Source organism: Sycon ciliatum, chromosome 10 (assembly GCF_964019385.1).
Source record: "Sycon ciliatum chromosome 10, ocSycCili1.1, whole genome shotgun sequence".
Classification (NCBI taxonomy): domain Eukaryota; kingdom Metazoa; phylum Porifera; class Calcarea; order Leucosolenida; family Sycettidae; genus Sycon; species Sycon ciliatum.
The window spans coordinates 11,509,945-11,526,208 of NC_088652.1; the positions used below are offsets into that span (position 1 = coordinate 11,509,945).

The following is a 16,264-nucleotide window of genomic DNA, read 5'->3' on the forward strand; positions in this document are numbered from 1 at the left end:
GCTGACCTCCGGCTTCATACGATCGCAAAATCGTTCGCGAATTGACTCGATTCGGATTGGCCAACTACGGCGGGGACTTCCTGGATATAAAGGCTGAAGAAAATGGGACCCAGCACCGAACCCTGGGGGACACCACTTGTGCGCGATGATGTAGAGCTAGTATGCACTCCCGCACAGACGCGTTGGGTTCGACCCGAGAGGTAGCTGGCCAACCAGCGCAGGGCAATACCTGACACTCTATCCACGACTATGACAACATAATAAACAGTCAAAGAGTGCGATAACGGGGCACAAACCTGACAGGCTGCTGAGACATTCAACGACCTGGGACTTAATCCCTAAACATCTTCAGTGCGCGTGCCATCAGTTTTCCAACTTGGAAGGTTCACGCTTAGGTAGCCCTGTCCATAATAGTGTCATGCACGAGGAGAACCGTTAGATCTCGGGGCCCGGCTTTGTAGGATTCGTTTTCGAAAAGCTTCCGCTTCCTTTATCTCTGATATTGCTGACCCACCCAAGTTGGGTGGTGTGTTGCTTTGCTGCTTCAAATAGTAGGAGGACGAGACAGAGAATACCGAATGTTACAGGACGAGAACGAGTTGAATTAATAGCATGACAATCCGGTCTGCATTGTCATGTTATTAATTGAACTGGTACATGGTCTCATCCTCGTCCTGTGACATTCGGTATTCTTTGTTGCTATGATGGGACTTAAGCTTGTGCACGTTTTCGCTTCACTCACTTTGTCCTATTCGGTCAAAGTATTGAAGTAGTATTGACTTATGTACAACGGCATGGGAGAGGATAACAAAAATACAATTATAGTGTTTGGGAAATCCACGCCGCATATTAGTGTTATCGAATTTTCAACTATGACGGGTGTGGGGTTATACCAAATTCTCATGATGTGAAAGTACAACTATTGTTCAAAGCACTAGGTGATCTGCACTGTACGATGTGACCTGTGCGAATATATTTGCTCATACCTAACTGTGAATCTTCCAAGTTGGAAAGCTGTAGATGTGTTAGAGCTAAGTCTAAGGTCGCTGAATGTCACAGTAGCCTGTCAGTTTTGTGCCCTGTTATCGCACTTTCCGACCGCTTAATATCTTGTTACAGTCGTGGATAGTTGCTTCATAACTCGTTTCCATGTGTTTTTCTTCTATTATGTAATTTCTTATTGGCTCCGTATCCGAGTTAAAAAGTTTGCACATCTGAGGATCCGTCACAAACAATACGGTGAAATGTACGCCGTGTTAATTAAACTACTTCTTATTGTAGTGTACTCGTCCACAATACGGTGTCATGTCTGAGGAGCACCGTTAAAATATTGGCATCAGATTTTGTTCAGTTCGTTTTCGCAAAACCTTCCCATCCTTTACCTCTGATAATGCTGACCCACCCAAGTCGGGTGGGTTTTTGCTTTGTTGCTTTGAATTGTAGTTCGACCGCATTGTCATATTAATACGGAGGATTAGCAAGCCGAAAACATTGTTCGCTTCGCGAACTGGATTGCGAACTTTCGCCTTTTCGCCGTCGGAAAAGAAGTCGAAACACGAATCGCGGTTTCGTGTCAGGACAGTCATAAATTTACTACACTGTACTGTCTGTACACAATGTTGATTTCTGCTTGCTAATCCTTCCCATAACACGAAGTCCGTCACTGAGTTCGATTATCCTCGGTGTGCGAACATGAGCGCGAATTTCGTCTTGCTAATCCTCCGTATTAACTGGTCTCGTCATCGTGCTGTGCCATTCGGCATTCTGTGCTGCCTTGGACCTTTGCTTGTGCACGTTTTCATTGTGCACACATCGCCCTCTTCATTGCTACCTAACCCTCAACCTCCCAAGTTGGAAAGCTGAAAATGTGTTAAGGCTAAGTCTCAGGTTGTTGAATGTCTCAGTAGCCTGTCAATTCTTATTAATAATAGAACACTTCCTTGTTGATGAAAAGGAGCGCACGGCATACATCATCACCCATGTGCTGGTGAGAACCGTATCAATAAGAAAATGGCTGAAAAGCGCTCAAAATATTATGACTTGAAGTGGGAGATTGCCCGAATTTGGTCCGTCACCAAGGTTGATGTGATCCCTGTGGTTGTTGGTGCGCTGTGACGCTTGGTGAATGGTGGGAGAGACTACTCATGTGTTCATGCTAAACTGGGAAGAAACCTGGCTTTACGTGAAACAAGAGACCTTGCGAGGTTCTGGGAAATGTCCTGAACATGTAGGAGAACATTTGCTGCGTTTTCATGTTTAACTGCCCAAGAGACTTAGGTAATAATCATAAAGTTATCAAATATTTGTAACCACCAATCCTAACCGGGATTGAGACTGATACAAATTTTTCCGGTGTAATAGCAACTCGAGATTATACCACAAATAGAACACCATTTAGTACAAGTAGTTGATGTACTTTGGTTTCTAACTCTGGCGCTGGCCAGTTTATGCTTTTTCACTTGGTTTCAACCAACATGGGCCATACTAAAGTCATAGCGCCATTTTCTGTTCCTTGTGCTACTTCATAGCGGACTCTACAATGTAGAAACCTCAGGTATACACTGTCATACCCATTCCGAATCCCAATGAAATGATAATCCCCATAACAACGTTCGGATCAGCAAGTTTCGAGCTTTGACCCGTCTCAACGTCCTTATCACCTGTAGAATGCCTGTTGCTGCAAATCCTTTATTATTGTTTTGATATTGGAGTTTTATTCAATGGTTGGAGGGAAAGACGCAATATTGGAGCTTTGATTGAGGTTCTTTCCTTTCTTCATCCTCCTTTCCCTATTTCTTATCCTTTTGTTTTCTAGCTTTATTATTTTCACATTCTTTTGTGTGTCCCGCCCATTGAATAATCTTCCCGTAGGTGGCTTATCGTCTTCGAAAGGAGTGAATAAAGGAGAGATTCTAATTTCTCTGCTGTTGAAGCCCTTATCCGTTGACAAAGGGCGTCATACTCAGCAAGACAGAGCATTCTCAGACCAGAGCAATCGGAAAAGCCTTTTTTTTGCCAACAAGTAAACTGGTTCGACTCCTCTTCAGTTTTCTGTCACTACAATGCAGATGAAGTATGCCTGGAAACTCAGTGTTATATCAAGAAAATAATGTTAGGAGGTAACCGACGCAAAAATGTTGGCATAGAGAGAGGCAGAAAAGATAAAGAGAACTTTTGTATCGATATACAAAAATGGATGCAGCTAATGGGATTTTGGTCGTTGACCACTTGGTGGTGGGTCTGGTCTATTCACCTCCCACCCTTTAGGCGCTGTATCTGCGCCTTGATCCTAGAGGGTGGTGGCGTTCCCACGGCGGATGCAAAAAACTCGGCTCCCAGCCTAGTCTCACGCGAACCGTGAAATTTACAAGTATTTTAATTTTATACAAACAGAAGCAAGGAAAAGAAAACAATTTTGGAAGAGGTTCAGAGGACAAGATACAAGACTTCTAGAACAGCTGGAAGGGGTGACCAGGAAAATCCGTTTTCTGGTTCACCTGAGTGGCGGACCAGAATCCTTCATCCCATGTCCATCCAGTCACTGTCAACTGCACCAAAAGGAAAATTGTTGTTCCGAGTGGTGTGAGTGGAGCTCTGAATTCGGTGGCTAGATCACAATTGCATTCACTCAGTGCCCAAAGGCTCAGGACAGTCAATTAAGCTCATTGGGCTGTTGATCGGTTAACCTAGGTTACAGTGTCCTTCATTGGCCTCTTTCTAGATGACACCATTCTCATATACGTTGGTTTCCTTCACCTGACCCAGCCCACCGACACCCTTTCCTGTTTCGACCTCGACGCTTAGCTCGCCGGAAGTGATGTTACTGCAATTCGAATACTCTGACGTGATGGGCTGAGGGGTTGACGATGTTTCCTGGGCTCCACTCGAAGTCACATTAGATGCTAAATCTCGTTCAGGAAAAGTGCAGAGCTCATGTTCAGTAGTCCGCCTAGCGTTCAAATAGGCATCAGAGTCAGTGGTGCTTTGGGAACTTTGAAGATATTTGTAGTCATCTTTGGCATCTGTTGGCGAACCTGTACAAAGGAAAATAAAGTGCATGCAATAACGCACATTCAATGCCAGGGAGGTTAAACCTTTTTGGGTACGGACAGTACAATTTTCGATCCCTTGGGATCGAAACTTTTCGAAATGTCAATCGATCTTCACTCAGTCATTTCTGGGTTATTTCCAAAAACTATAATAATTATGTAGGTCGAAGAGAAACTCCCAGCTGTTCATTGACGGAATCACTGAAGCGCTTCGACGTGCGGTTCCAGAGGTACGAAGCTCGAAACCCTAGACGCATATATTATGTGATAAAAAAAGGCCTCCTCCTTCTTGGATTCTAGCAGGTCTAGATCCCCGAAGGGTATGAGGGATTTTTTGCTGCGAAGAAGTGTGTCTGCATAGATTTGCAGTTCGTTGTTTTTCTTCTCACTAAGTGTACAAAAACCCAACCCCACCCACGCACATTGCTATTCTGTTTACCTCGATACTAGCCATCCTCTACCGGCCACATGCTGCTCACCACAGGTAAGAGCAACCTATTCTAGGTCACTTCTTTGCTGGCAAGTGCAGCCTGGATGACAGGACCTACATGGTGCCTCCCTTGGAACCCCAGCGCCTGCTCACCCACATCCACCACTCACCCACGTCCACTTCCGCATCCAGAATGTTCACCGCCTCCTGCGCCGTCTCAACGCGTCGAAAGCCACGGGGCCGGACAAAATCCCCCCCCCCCCCCCGTGTCCTGAAAGAATGCGCTTTCGTGATCGCAGCGGTCCTGACCAAGCTTTTCTCATTGTGCTTCCGGCATGGATACCAACCTCAGGCCTGGAAGCTCGCCAATGTTGTTCCTGTGCATAAACGCTCATCTCGCTCACAGCTCAAGAACTACCGCCCCGTATCTCTCCTTAGTGTGATATCCAAGGCAATGGAGACCATTATCAACATGCAAATTACGGACTACCTCGAGGGTAACTCACTGCTTGCAGCGAATCAGTTTGGCTTCAGACGGAATCTGGGTACAGCCGACGCTCTTACTGCGCTACACCACTCGTGGGCATCCTCTATCGGACGGTGGGGTGCAGCACGCGTACTTGCAGTTGACATTGCTGGAGCCTTCGACAAGGTCTCTCACGCAGTTGTCCTCTTCAAGCTACAGCAATGTGGCATTCAAGGAATCCTCCTTGCATGGCTGACATAGTACCTGTCTAACCGAAATATACAGTGTGTTGTCGGTGGTGCAACCTCCCGTCCATACCCCATCAAGGCGGGAGTACCACAAGGCAGCATCTTGGGGCCAACCATGTTTCTCATTATACATTAACGACGTATCAACATGCCTTGCTGGGATCACGCAGCTGGAAGCCTATGCTGACGATACGACATTGTACACTCTTCTCCGTAACGACCTCCCCACTGCTGCTGCCTTGCTTCAGGACACCGTCAATCGTCTGTCAGACTGCGGCAAGGAATGGCGTGTAGCGTTTGAGCCGTCGAAATCCCAGGCTATGACAGTCACGCTTCAAAGAGCGCAGGTAGCCTTGCCCTCTCTCCTCTTTGGAGGCAACCCTGTGCCAGAGTCATCCACAATAAAGCTCTTGGGGGTGACTTTTGATCTGAAGCTGTTCTTCGCGGAGCACATCCGCGCAGTATCGATATGTGGCAAACAGCGTTTGGGCCTCCTGCGGCGAGCTGCGCCCTATCTCTCCCGATAAGGCCGCCTCACGGTGTACAAGGGGTGTGTACGGCCCGTTTTGGAGTGTGCTCCGCTCGTCTGGATGGGAGCTGCTCCCTCCCATCTTGCACGCCTAGATAGCATCCAAAGCCGTGCATTGCGCATCATTGGTCCCGGGACGGAGCTCCAGAGCCTCAGCCTACGGCGATACGTTGCTGCATTAACATACACGTACAAACTACATTTCATCACCGGTCCGACTCAATTGCTAGCAGTCCTCCCCGTGACGCCACTCGCACTCGAAACGATCTCCACATGGCCGCCGGCCACAGTTACCAGCTACGAAATCCCCTACCGCGTCAAGCACCAGACACCATTCTTCGCAGCTTCCCACATTGTGCAATCCAGCTGTGGAATTCCCTCCCGCCAGCTTTTCTAGACTCCGCCCCAACTCGCAAAAATCTTCAAAGGTTTAAGTGCAACATCAACGAATACCTCCGCCGACAGGATTGGCGATGGTCCACGGACATTCTGCCTGTCGACCCACCTACATTCTAGTGCCCCGTCAACGACTCCCATTGCTACGAATGTGCTGCACACTAGTACTAGCTGTTATTTGCCCTTGCTTTCTTTTTATTTTTTGCTGACCCTTACAGCTCTATCTTTTGTTTTTGGTGCGTGTTTCTGGCCGTGATGCCGAGACCTCAGGTCGGCAGAGCCATCAGGACCCCACCATCACTGCTGCATCTCGGTGCAGCCCCTTCTCAGTAGTTGTCACGTTTGTCCTTGTCTCAGTACCATTGTCTTTCTGTATTATTTATGAGTTGGGTATGTGACCATAGGAAAAAAATCTATACACAACTTTAGTTTCTTATCCCAACTGTTGAATTCAGTTATTCTAGCCTGACCCCTGGCTATGTGTTCCGGATTGTTCTTTTTATTTCTTTTATTTCTTCGTGGTTACTTGAGTTCTAGGTTTAATAAGTTTGATTACTGCTGAGCTGGTACTGCTATCTGATTGTATCTGATTGTGGCAAGAAGTCTTGTGCAGCAGACCTGCACACACCGCATGAATGTAGTCATTGTGCTTGGTTGTGGCTCGGTATGCGGGTTGATGCAAGGGCAAATAATAATTATTAGAACCTGAGAATGAAATCCTGCAATACTTGCCAACCCAGCCAAAGACAATCCCTTAGTCACAAACCCAGTTTCCCTTAATTTTCTCTCATTTGCCTTATTTTTGCGGGTTTTCATCGGTTTCGGCCATTTTCTACTTTTTGCGTGATTTTTGAGTAATTTAAACAAACGGCGAGGAGACAATAATTTGATAACCGCAATCAGTAAGACAAGCTGAATGAACATTTTGTGTATACTTTATTCATGCAATATAAAACAGTGGAGCTAATGTGCAATAAAATGATGAAAAATAGGAAGAAATAGTGTAGAGAAAACTCAGGATTCAAGACTCTTTAGTGCAACGATGATTCCTGATAAGTGTTGTACGAAAGCTTGCTTGAATCCTAGTTTTTCTCTACACTATTTCTTTTTTTGTCATTGTTTTATTGCACATTGTCTCCACCGTTTCACATTGCATGAATAAAGTATACACAAAATTAATGTCGATTCAGCTTGTCTGATTTTGAGTAAATTTGAGTATTTGTTTGTGTATTCTGCGCAATTTTTGGAGCATTTTTTCATTCTTATTTGAACCAAACTGGAACCTCTCTCTGTTTTATTTCATGTAACAGATCAGTGATGATATTCCACCGAAGAATGCCAGAAGACACATTCTGGATACAAACATTGCTACTTTGCTTTGTGTGTGTGCGTGTGTGTGTGTGGGTGTGTGTGTGTGTGTGTGTGTGCGTGTGCGTGTGAGTGTGTGTGTGTGTGTGTGTGCGCGTGCATGCGTGCATGTGTGTGTGTGTGTACAGACATGACTGCACAAAAAAATCATTTCATTGCATCACTTTATTTGTCCACTCCTTGTCGCCTTTCCAAAAAAATTCCATTCTGATATCTTCATTGGTTTGAGGGAAAGAGGTAAACGGGAAAAGTCTGAAGAAACAATTGACTGTCACCACCAGGACTCGTACCAGGGACAAGGAGTACTGAGACATTTGATGACCTGACACCTAACTCTAATAGATCTACGAAGCACAAACCATCAAGGCTCGGGTTAGGAATCTCTTTGAACTTTTCCTAATTGGGAGGATCCTACGGCTGTGATTTTTGCGTTCATTTTGCCGCCGCTCAGTCATCCTATAGCGAAGATGTTTATACCTGTGGAAAGCTGAGCTCAAGACCTTTCCCACGGTGCATGGTTTTTTTGGGGGGGGGGGAATCTTGGGCAGAGGAACGTTTCTACACTGGTCTATTCACACTGATACGTGATGCCCACCAAAGCGTTTGTTAACGTGTCACCAGAGAATCAGGCAGGGGTTGGATGGAGATCGTCTATTCACAGCCCGCCACGCGAAGTGCGATTAGCTATGATGTAGGGTGATCGAACACGAGTACGAGTGTTTCGATTACATTTCTGACATACATCCACGCTTGTAAACTCATATCGAACTGATTGCCACTTGTAAATACTTCGCGAATGGCTGTGATTGGCTGATAGAAACTGAACACGACTATTTTTATTGGATTTCTGACATGAAGACGCACTTCAATCTTCCTTTCACGCTTGAAAGCATGAGCCAACCTTTTCGAGTAAAACAACCGGGCTTGATCAGTAAATCAAAGGCTAGCGGAACGGGCTTTGATAGTAAAATCAAAGCCCGCTCCACTAAATATTGAGTTCTAGCATGCCTTGATCGCCTCATTTAGGCCTTGCTAGGTTCTATGCGATTGGTCATTTCCGTGCCTACAGTCTTGTGACATGTCAGAAACTGTAATATTAGTACTGTTCTTAGTGCACCATCTTACTAGCGACCAAAGTATATCAACTTATTGAGATAAGAAAGTTGTGACTTTGAACAAGCAAGACCTTCCATCGCCATATCTGATGTGGACAAAGTTACAACTTACTGTCTTGGCCATTGTTTGTACCCCCACGATTTGACTTCCTTGAGATTCCGATCTTGACTTGCATCTGTCTCTTGGCCGTATTCAGGTTTTTCTTTGCCCTCAGCAGCTTATCAGGGTGAGAATGCCGTGCAAAGAGTATGAGGCCAACTATACCACCAACCAAGACAAGTATGGTTACCGAAACAGCAGCAGCAATAGCACCAGTATTAGAAGTTTCTCCAGTGGGTATTGACAGCACTACAGCAAGACACACAGCATGTGACCAGACAAATATGGTACACTCATAGTCAACAGTACATGATTGTCAACATAGAAAGCAATCGGTTGGACCGAAAACTGAACTTATTGTGATACGGAATGGGCCGCTTTCAAATGATGGCGCAAGGAAACATTCCACGGCTTGCTATGCCTGCTATGAGTCTTTTGCTGGAGAAGCAATGTTTCTCCTCACTCGCCTTGACATGGAAAGAGCAGAGGCTAAACTCTGTGTCATCTAGGATGATGCAGCACTTCAAGATAATGTTATGTTCATAGCTGCATGAATGCTCCAACTCATTGGAATGGTCATAGTAAAGTAGATAAATTAAAGGGAATTACCGTGTCCGTTCCCAAAGTGCACTTACACCAGCCGCTAACACCCGGTAAGCCCGAGCAGGAGATAGGCATAGGTAATTTATAGGCATAAGTTGTGCCTGCAAAAGTTTCGAATTGAGCAGAAACTTGGAAATATAACCGAGATGTGATGCAGCCTGGATGCCTTGTTGATGGATGGATGATGGTATTCTGCACATCTGGTAAGGCACGTCATGATCATGAATTCCAGGAAGTTGGTTGAGCCCTGCACAAGCATTGAACTGGTTTGTTGAATGGTCAAGAAATTGATTTAGTTACAACCGCTGCAATGCTCATTTACAGTGATAGGTGAAGACCACTTACGTTCACATGTGGGGATGGAGTCGAAGCTTCCACCAGGTGTGGAACACTTTGGTGATTTACCCATATTGGATAGAGCGTATCCTGCTTTGCATGTCACATTAAAGCCATGTGCCTTTCCACCAGCATCACCATTGATTGCAACCACACGCTCACTATTGTCTATTTTCGACACCGAACATTCAGCTGCATAAAGTATGTGTGCACAACAGAACAAAACCAGATACATGGCAAGGATTCTTTGAAACACCTTGAATGTTCAGTTTTTCCTTTTCTCGTAACTTGCCCCTTGTCTTCAAGACTCAAAAACAAACAAACTGGCCATTCACTACTGAAGTACCTCGGTGTAATTATTTTCCTCTCTCTTTTTCGGGCCATCACTTCGATTTCGCTCACACTTTTGCTGATAGTTTTTTTTTGGGTCTTAAAAAACCCAACAAAAGGATTGGTTGCACAACTCACTAACACCTTGGAACTGAGGACCACCTCGAAATGGGCCAAAAATACTACATAATTTAGGGACGAAAGGCGAGGGCTGCTACAGCGTACGCAACGGAACTAAGAACAAACTACCACCACCATGTCCACATTACCTCACCTCGCTAGTCTTCATTTCATCCCTTACACTGAACAATGGCTACATCCAGGAATGCAATGGCCATCATCTTCAGGTGCAGGTTTGCTCTCGATACAACAACTCTCACTTGTACGTAAAAAAATGAAATCCCGTGCCGAAACAGCATCACTCCCATAATTTTTTGTTCTACACAGCGTAATCCTACAGTAAAGCATGAGACTCTTAATCTCAGGGTCGTGGATTCGAGCCCCACGTTGGGCGCCAATGTTGAATCCGAACAAAAGAGGCTTCTTACTCACTAACACAAGCAATCAAATTCAAAAACTCCGCTCAGGCCTTCAGTCACTTTTGCATCAACAGTCGCACAAAAAATTTTTGGTGGCGCAAGGAGAAGCTTGTCGTTTGGAGTGACAAGTGATCACCGCTGCTTTTCCTTGTCAGAGTCAATACTTCACTGCGTTCTGCGGCCTTGGGAGTAGTGTTGGAGTAGAAATTGCTGAGGAGACGTTGCGGAGGGGCGAGCTTTCCTGCGCAGGTATGACTTTGGCCGTATTTCAGCATGGTCGAGTGGAAAAATTCAAAAAATGTATATTTCAAGAAAACCCCAAAAGGAAGATGGGGGACATGTCCTCAGCGCTAGAAGAGGTGTTCTACTATCTGCCGGTGTATAGTTCTGGCCAATTGAGGACGTAGCTGGCTGTTTTGCCAGCGCTTGTAAAGACTATTTTCAAGACGATCATTTGTGGCGTCAGGGGGTGATGGACCTCGTCTTCTGGGATGCTGGCGTGGATAAGCCGTACTACTCCAGTAACTCTTCTAAGGTGAGGCAATGTTGGCTTGATGGAGTTTTGTTCATAGCTTGTTCGTATACGCTGTGGCGTGACTCGTTTCTAGACCCATAAATAATGTGATATTTCGGCCATTTTTGAGGGGTATGCAAATTTCAAGGTTCCCTTCACAAACTTTTTCAAGTGCTTCGCACAATCGATCCACACCCCAAAGGGAACCTACCTGCAAATTTTGAGCGAAATCGGAGAGATCCACTTGCAAACATACTTTGGTATTATCAGACATGCTCTCTTAAGGGATACTTCTGCCAGAATTTTGCTGATACCCTCGCCTGCCGCCTGGAGACATGGATCGCTTGAAAAAGAAGTTTCAAGCCCTGAATTTGAACACGAGACTTATTCAGCGGCTTGCCGAATGCTTAAGAGTCTGCCTCATACTCTGGTGGAGACGTCGACACCAGCTGCCGGGGCAGTGAGGTAGGAGGCCACACACCCATGCTTAGTCTATCCACAATGCTCTGCCTCAAATTTGATCTGATTCCTTTGCTTCAAGTGGAAGAAAATGCATCGCTTTGGGACGCGACAATTGTAGTGACAAGAAGGAAGCAGAAAGCACATTCTATTTTATATTTTCCACAAAATATCTCCCAAAGCTAGCTAATCACAAGTGTCATTCACCTGTGGTATCATCGCTGTGGCCCATTCCAACAACATAAATTAATGGGAAGAGGGAAGAGGTGTGTATCGCGCTGGAAACGGAGCGTCTCTGTAAGTTTGTATCCCTGGTGATGTTTGTGCCTGGAGAGCACTATATAAGTGGTGCTCTTCAGGCACAATCTTCCTCAGCCTACTCAAGCTCAACTGATGAGGGGTGAATTCCCCGAAACACTGTGTATTGAGCAGGGACTGGTGCTTTCTTGCAGTTTTGCCGAGCCGAAGGTTCGATGGACTCCTCGTGTGCTCTGGATGGCAGTCATGAGTCAGTCAAGTGTCAAGTAAAGTCGGCGGAATAGTGCGAGCTCCAGTGTGGGGAGCAAACCCTTTCTTAGGGAAGAGGTTGCCATATTTAAAGTCATATACTTCTTGATTTCAGTGTTTGTCGGAACGGGAATGCATTCTGTGGTATTTACATGTCTTTGTTACCTGTGTAACGTTACGTTCCATCCTCTAATCAAGCCAACCCCACTTTTACCTCCTTGTTTAGATTCAGTGGAAAGTGCTAAGGTTCATTCTCCATGTCCACTTGATGTCATGATGTCATGAAGACGTGCATGAGGTTAGAGCGGGTATTTCAACTCAGGACAGAATTGTTCTACATGGCAGTGCTCATTAACCCTTTGAGAACCACGGACGAGTTAACTCGTCCACAAAATGTACGCTGTATTCCCGAAGACGAGTATACTTGTCCTGACAGTGAATACATTTGTACAGTGCATATACCCCAGGGTTCAAATTATCGTAACTATTGTGTTCTTTCTCCCAAAATCGCAAATGACAGCTCGTTGGGAAGGTGACAAAATTATCTTCACAGTGACCATTTTGTTTGATATAGTGCAATGTGGATTCACGGAACGCCGAAGAGCGAAACAGAAAATACGCTTGAACCTTTTGACAAATTGCGTGCGCAGTGATTTGCATCTATCAGTATCTCGCAAACGGGTACTTCCCCTATGAGTCATCGTAGCATGGTGCATGCAAAGTAGAGCCCAAAGGATTTGGTTGAACTTCACGAATCTGGAGAACTTTGAATGATTGTTCTGCCTTGAGTAAAACTTCAGCACCGAAGAAATTTGTCGAGGTGGGCAAATATCTCACTCAGGCGCCATGTGGCACCTCTCTAATGGCATGAAGGCAATTCTATTGCTCCTGCCGGACAGCTAGTGAATGATTTGGAGAGAGGAGATCTGTAGCATGCTGATGAGACCAATATGAAGAAATTCTGCGATCTGCCAAGGTAGCGTGCTGATGAGACCAAGATGAAGAAATTCTGCCACTGGTGAGTGAACTTATAGAATTTTGCAGCTGTATACTCGGCCTGAGGAGCGTGTCAGCGTGTGCCCTGGCAGGAATATGTGGAATCAGTAATTGTCCTGAAAGGATTAACAAACTTACACGATGCAGTGCTCAGGAGCCACTTACGTTCACACGTGGGTATGGAGTCGAAGCTTCCTCCAGGCATGGAACAATTTGACGAAAAGTTCACAGCGGAGAGAGAATACCCTGTTTTACAGGTCATCTCAAAGCCTAAAGCCTTGCCATCAGCAGTAAGGTTGAGGGGTACCACACTCAGAGTGTTGCTATAGTTAATTGCTGGCAGGGAACATACAGCTGCACACAGAAATTGTACAGAATAGAATTGCTTCCCCGTCAGAGGAACTACACGGAAGAAGTAATAGAACATTATGAGTATAAACACAGAATCTTATTAGGAAATGCATTATGAAGATCTGTGCGGATTTAATCTACTTTAGGGGTCGTCCACAATTATCAAACTTTTTTCACGAAACGAAATAATTTCGTTATGGGGTGGGAGGGGGTTGACCAATTTCGTTTCAGAAAACTTCGATACATGTACATGGCCGTAGGAGCATTGACACACTTGCGACTTTTGTTGTATACGCATGTATATCTCAACATTTTTTTACGTTCTGAGGGGGAGGGAGGGAGGGGTTGGGTCTAAACTAAAATAATTCGTTTGGTGAAAAAAGTTCGATATTTACGGACGGCCCCTTATCTAAAATTATAATGATGGATAGAAGCAGAAAAACCGGAGAAGGGGCATTGCCATCACTCTCCAGTCCAAAACTAAACCCAGGCCAAATTCGGAGAAAGTGGCCAAAAAAAGCTGTCTACACTCCTGCCAGGGCCAAAGCGAGATGTACCCTGAAAATTGGGAAGCAATTTCCACTGGCAATCCTTGTTTTTTCGCACATGAAGTTAAATGAACTCGAATGGAGATTATTATGTTATGGTGAAAAAGGAGAAAGACTAAATGTTAAGAGTTATAACTAACTGTCCACCAATGTAACCAGATCTTATAAAGTCAGCGAGTGCGACAAAATGGCACAAAACTGACAAGGAGTACTGAGACATTCGGCGACCTGACATTTTGTCCTTCTCCTTTTCCACCATAATTTAATTGGCTCACCATCCGAGTGGAATTATTGTTTTTATTATTATTATGAATGCAATAAAGAGTATAATAGATGCAGACATGGCCAGACAACGAGTTAACAGAATTTTAAAAGATTTTTATTATTCAAAATCGATTTTCGTGTTCTGCTATTCAGTGAATTTTATCGGAACGGAGGGTAATGTATACAAAAAAATCCTTTAAAATCCCATTAACTCGTTGTTGTCTGGCCATGTCTGCATCTATTATACTCTTTATTGCACTCATCAAATTGCTTTCTACACGCTGACTCTTTGTTATTATTGTTATTATTTTTCAACCAGTAGTTTGGAGGCTGTGAAAAAACATTTTCGTAATCAGTACCTTCGCATGCAACAACGCAAATCCACACAATTCAGTAGACACTTCCTTCTATCAAGTTAAACACATCAGGGAACACGTGTCACACTTTCACGAGGTGTGACACCAAAAAAAAAAATCACCATGAATTCAACGGACGTTGCCGGTGTCAACCGGAGCAACCAAACAAACAACCCCAAAAGAAGAGAACAACGGCAAACGTCGAAGGTGACAGAGCTGAGTGATCGGATATCGTCCATCAAGCGTCATTTGTCGGGCAGTGCTAGTTGTCGTGTGTTGAATAGTGATGATATCTTTTCGATTTTAACTCGTGGAAGGTCTAAGTTACATCTTGCTGTGTTAGAAGCTCTGTATATTCATAAACTAGATCCAGAACTATGTGTACAGAAGGAGAATGTGTTATCATTGCAGTTGTTTTGTGTCACACCTCGGGAAAGTGTGACAAGTGTTCCCTGATGTGTTCAACGTGTTTGTCTAAACTTGCAGCTTTCGTTTTTGAGTTTTTAACACTTTAATCATTTTATCGCCTATGTTGAAGTGTTTACTTCTTCTTTCTTTTGTATATAGTTATGTGTTTTTCCAAATTTCCAACATTCCCTGTACTATCCTGAAGAGAAGGGAAAGAAAACGTTTGATACAAGATGGTTACTTTCCAGTGGTGAATTTATCTCATCTGTTGTCACCTGATGTCGTTGATTGGTGTAATATTCTTTCAGCTCTCATTAATCGCGCTAGATAGGGTCTAAATTATTACTTGCATTGTGCATATATACATATTGAGTTTTGAATTAGTTTTGATTTGCCAGTAATCCTTTTGATGAGATGGCCACGAAAAAGTTCAAGGAACAAGCTTTTTTTTATGGAAACAAGTTTTGCTAATGGTGTTTGTACTGAGTGCGCAGCTTTCTCTATTTATTGCGTTACTTATTATTATTATTATTATTATTATCGTATCCGTCCCGAATTGGATTTACGACGGCAGAATTGACTGTGACCATGTGTGTGTGAGAGTGGGAAAACAAAATGAAAAAGAAAACGAGAGGTGGAGAGCCAAGGATAAATTTATAGAAAAGAAAATGGACCAAGGAGCTACAAGTTATGCTATAATGTCCACTAACACCACCAGTTGAAAAACAATCAGCTCATGCGCCATGACACTGACCTATGGTACTGACGTTCTACAACTAACTGGCTAACAGCTCTAGCACATCTTGGATGCACACTACAACAGCCTTCCAAATTGGATGTTCTAAGTTATATGATGGGGTCCGCAATCAAATCAGAGCCCCCACCGCACTATACTACTCCCCCACCGCACTATACTACTCCCCCACTGCACTATACTACTTCCCCACCGCACTATACTACTCCCACACCGCACTATACTACTCCCCACCGCACTATACTACTCCCCCACCGCACTATACTACTCAGTACTCCCCCACCGCACTATACTACTCCCCCACCGCACTATACTACTCCCCGCCGCACTATACTACTCCCCCACCGCACTATACTACTCCCCGCCGCACTATACTACTCCCCCACCGCACTATACTACTCCCCACCGCACTATACTACTCCCCCACCGCACTATACTACTCCCCCACCGCACTATACTACTCCCCCACCGCACTATACTACTCCCCCATCGCACCATACTACTCCGCTACCGTACTATACTACTCCCCCACCGCACTATACTACTCCCCGCCGCACTATACTACTCCCCCACCGCACTATACTACTCCCCCACCGCA

The 16,264-nt window shown here is 44.7% G+C and overlaps 1 protein-coding gene across 1 annotated transcript; it reads right to left on the reverse strand.

Annotated features, from left to right (window-relative positions):
- Positions 1 to 3,601: 3,601 nt before the first annotated feature.
- Positions 3,602 to 10,308, reverse strand: LOC135826640 (uncharacterized). Its single transcript, XM_065339243.1, has 4 exons — positions 10,272 to 10,308; positions 9,650 to 9,832; positions 8,714 to 8,950; positions 3,602 to 4,034 (listed from the first exon to the last, which is right to left on the reverse strand). Exons 1-4 carry the CDS (start codon positions 10,306 to 10,308, stop codon positions 3,718 to 3,720), a joined length of 774 nt encoding a protein of 257 aa, XP_065195315.1. The 3' UTR covers positions 3,602 to 3,717.
- Positions 10,309 to 16,264: the final 5,956 nt, after the last annotated feature.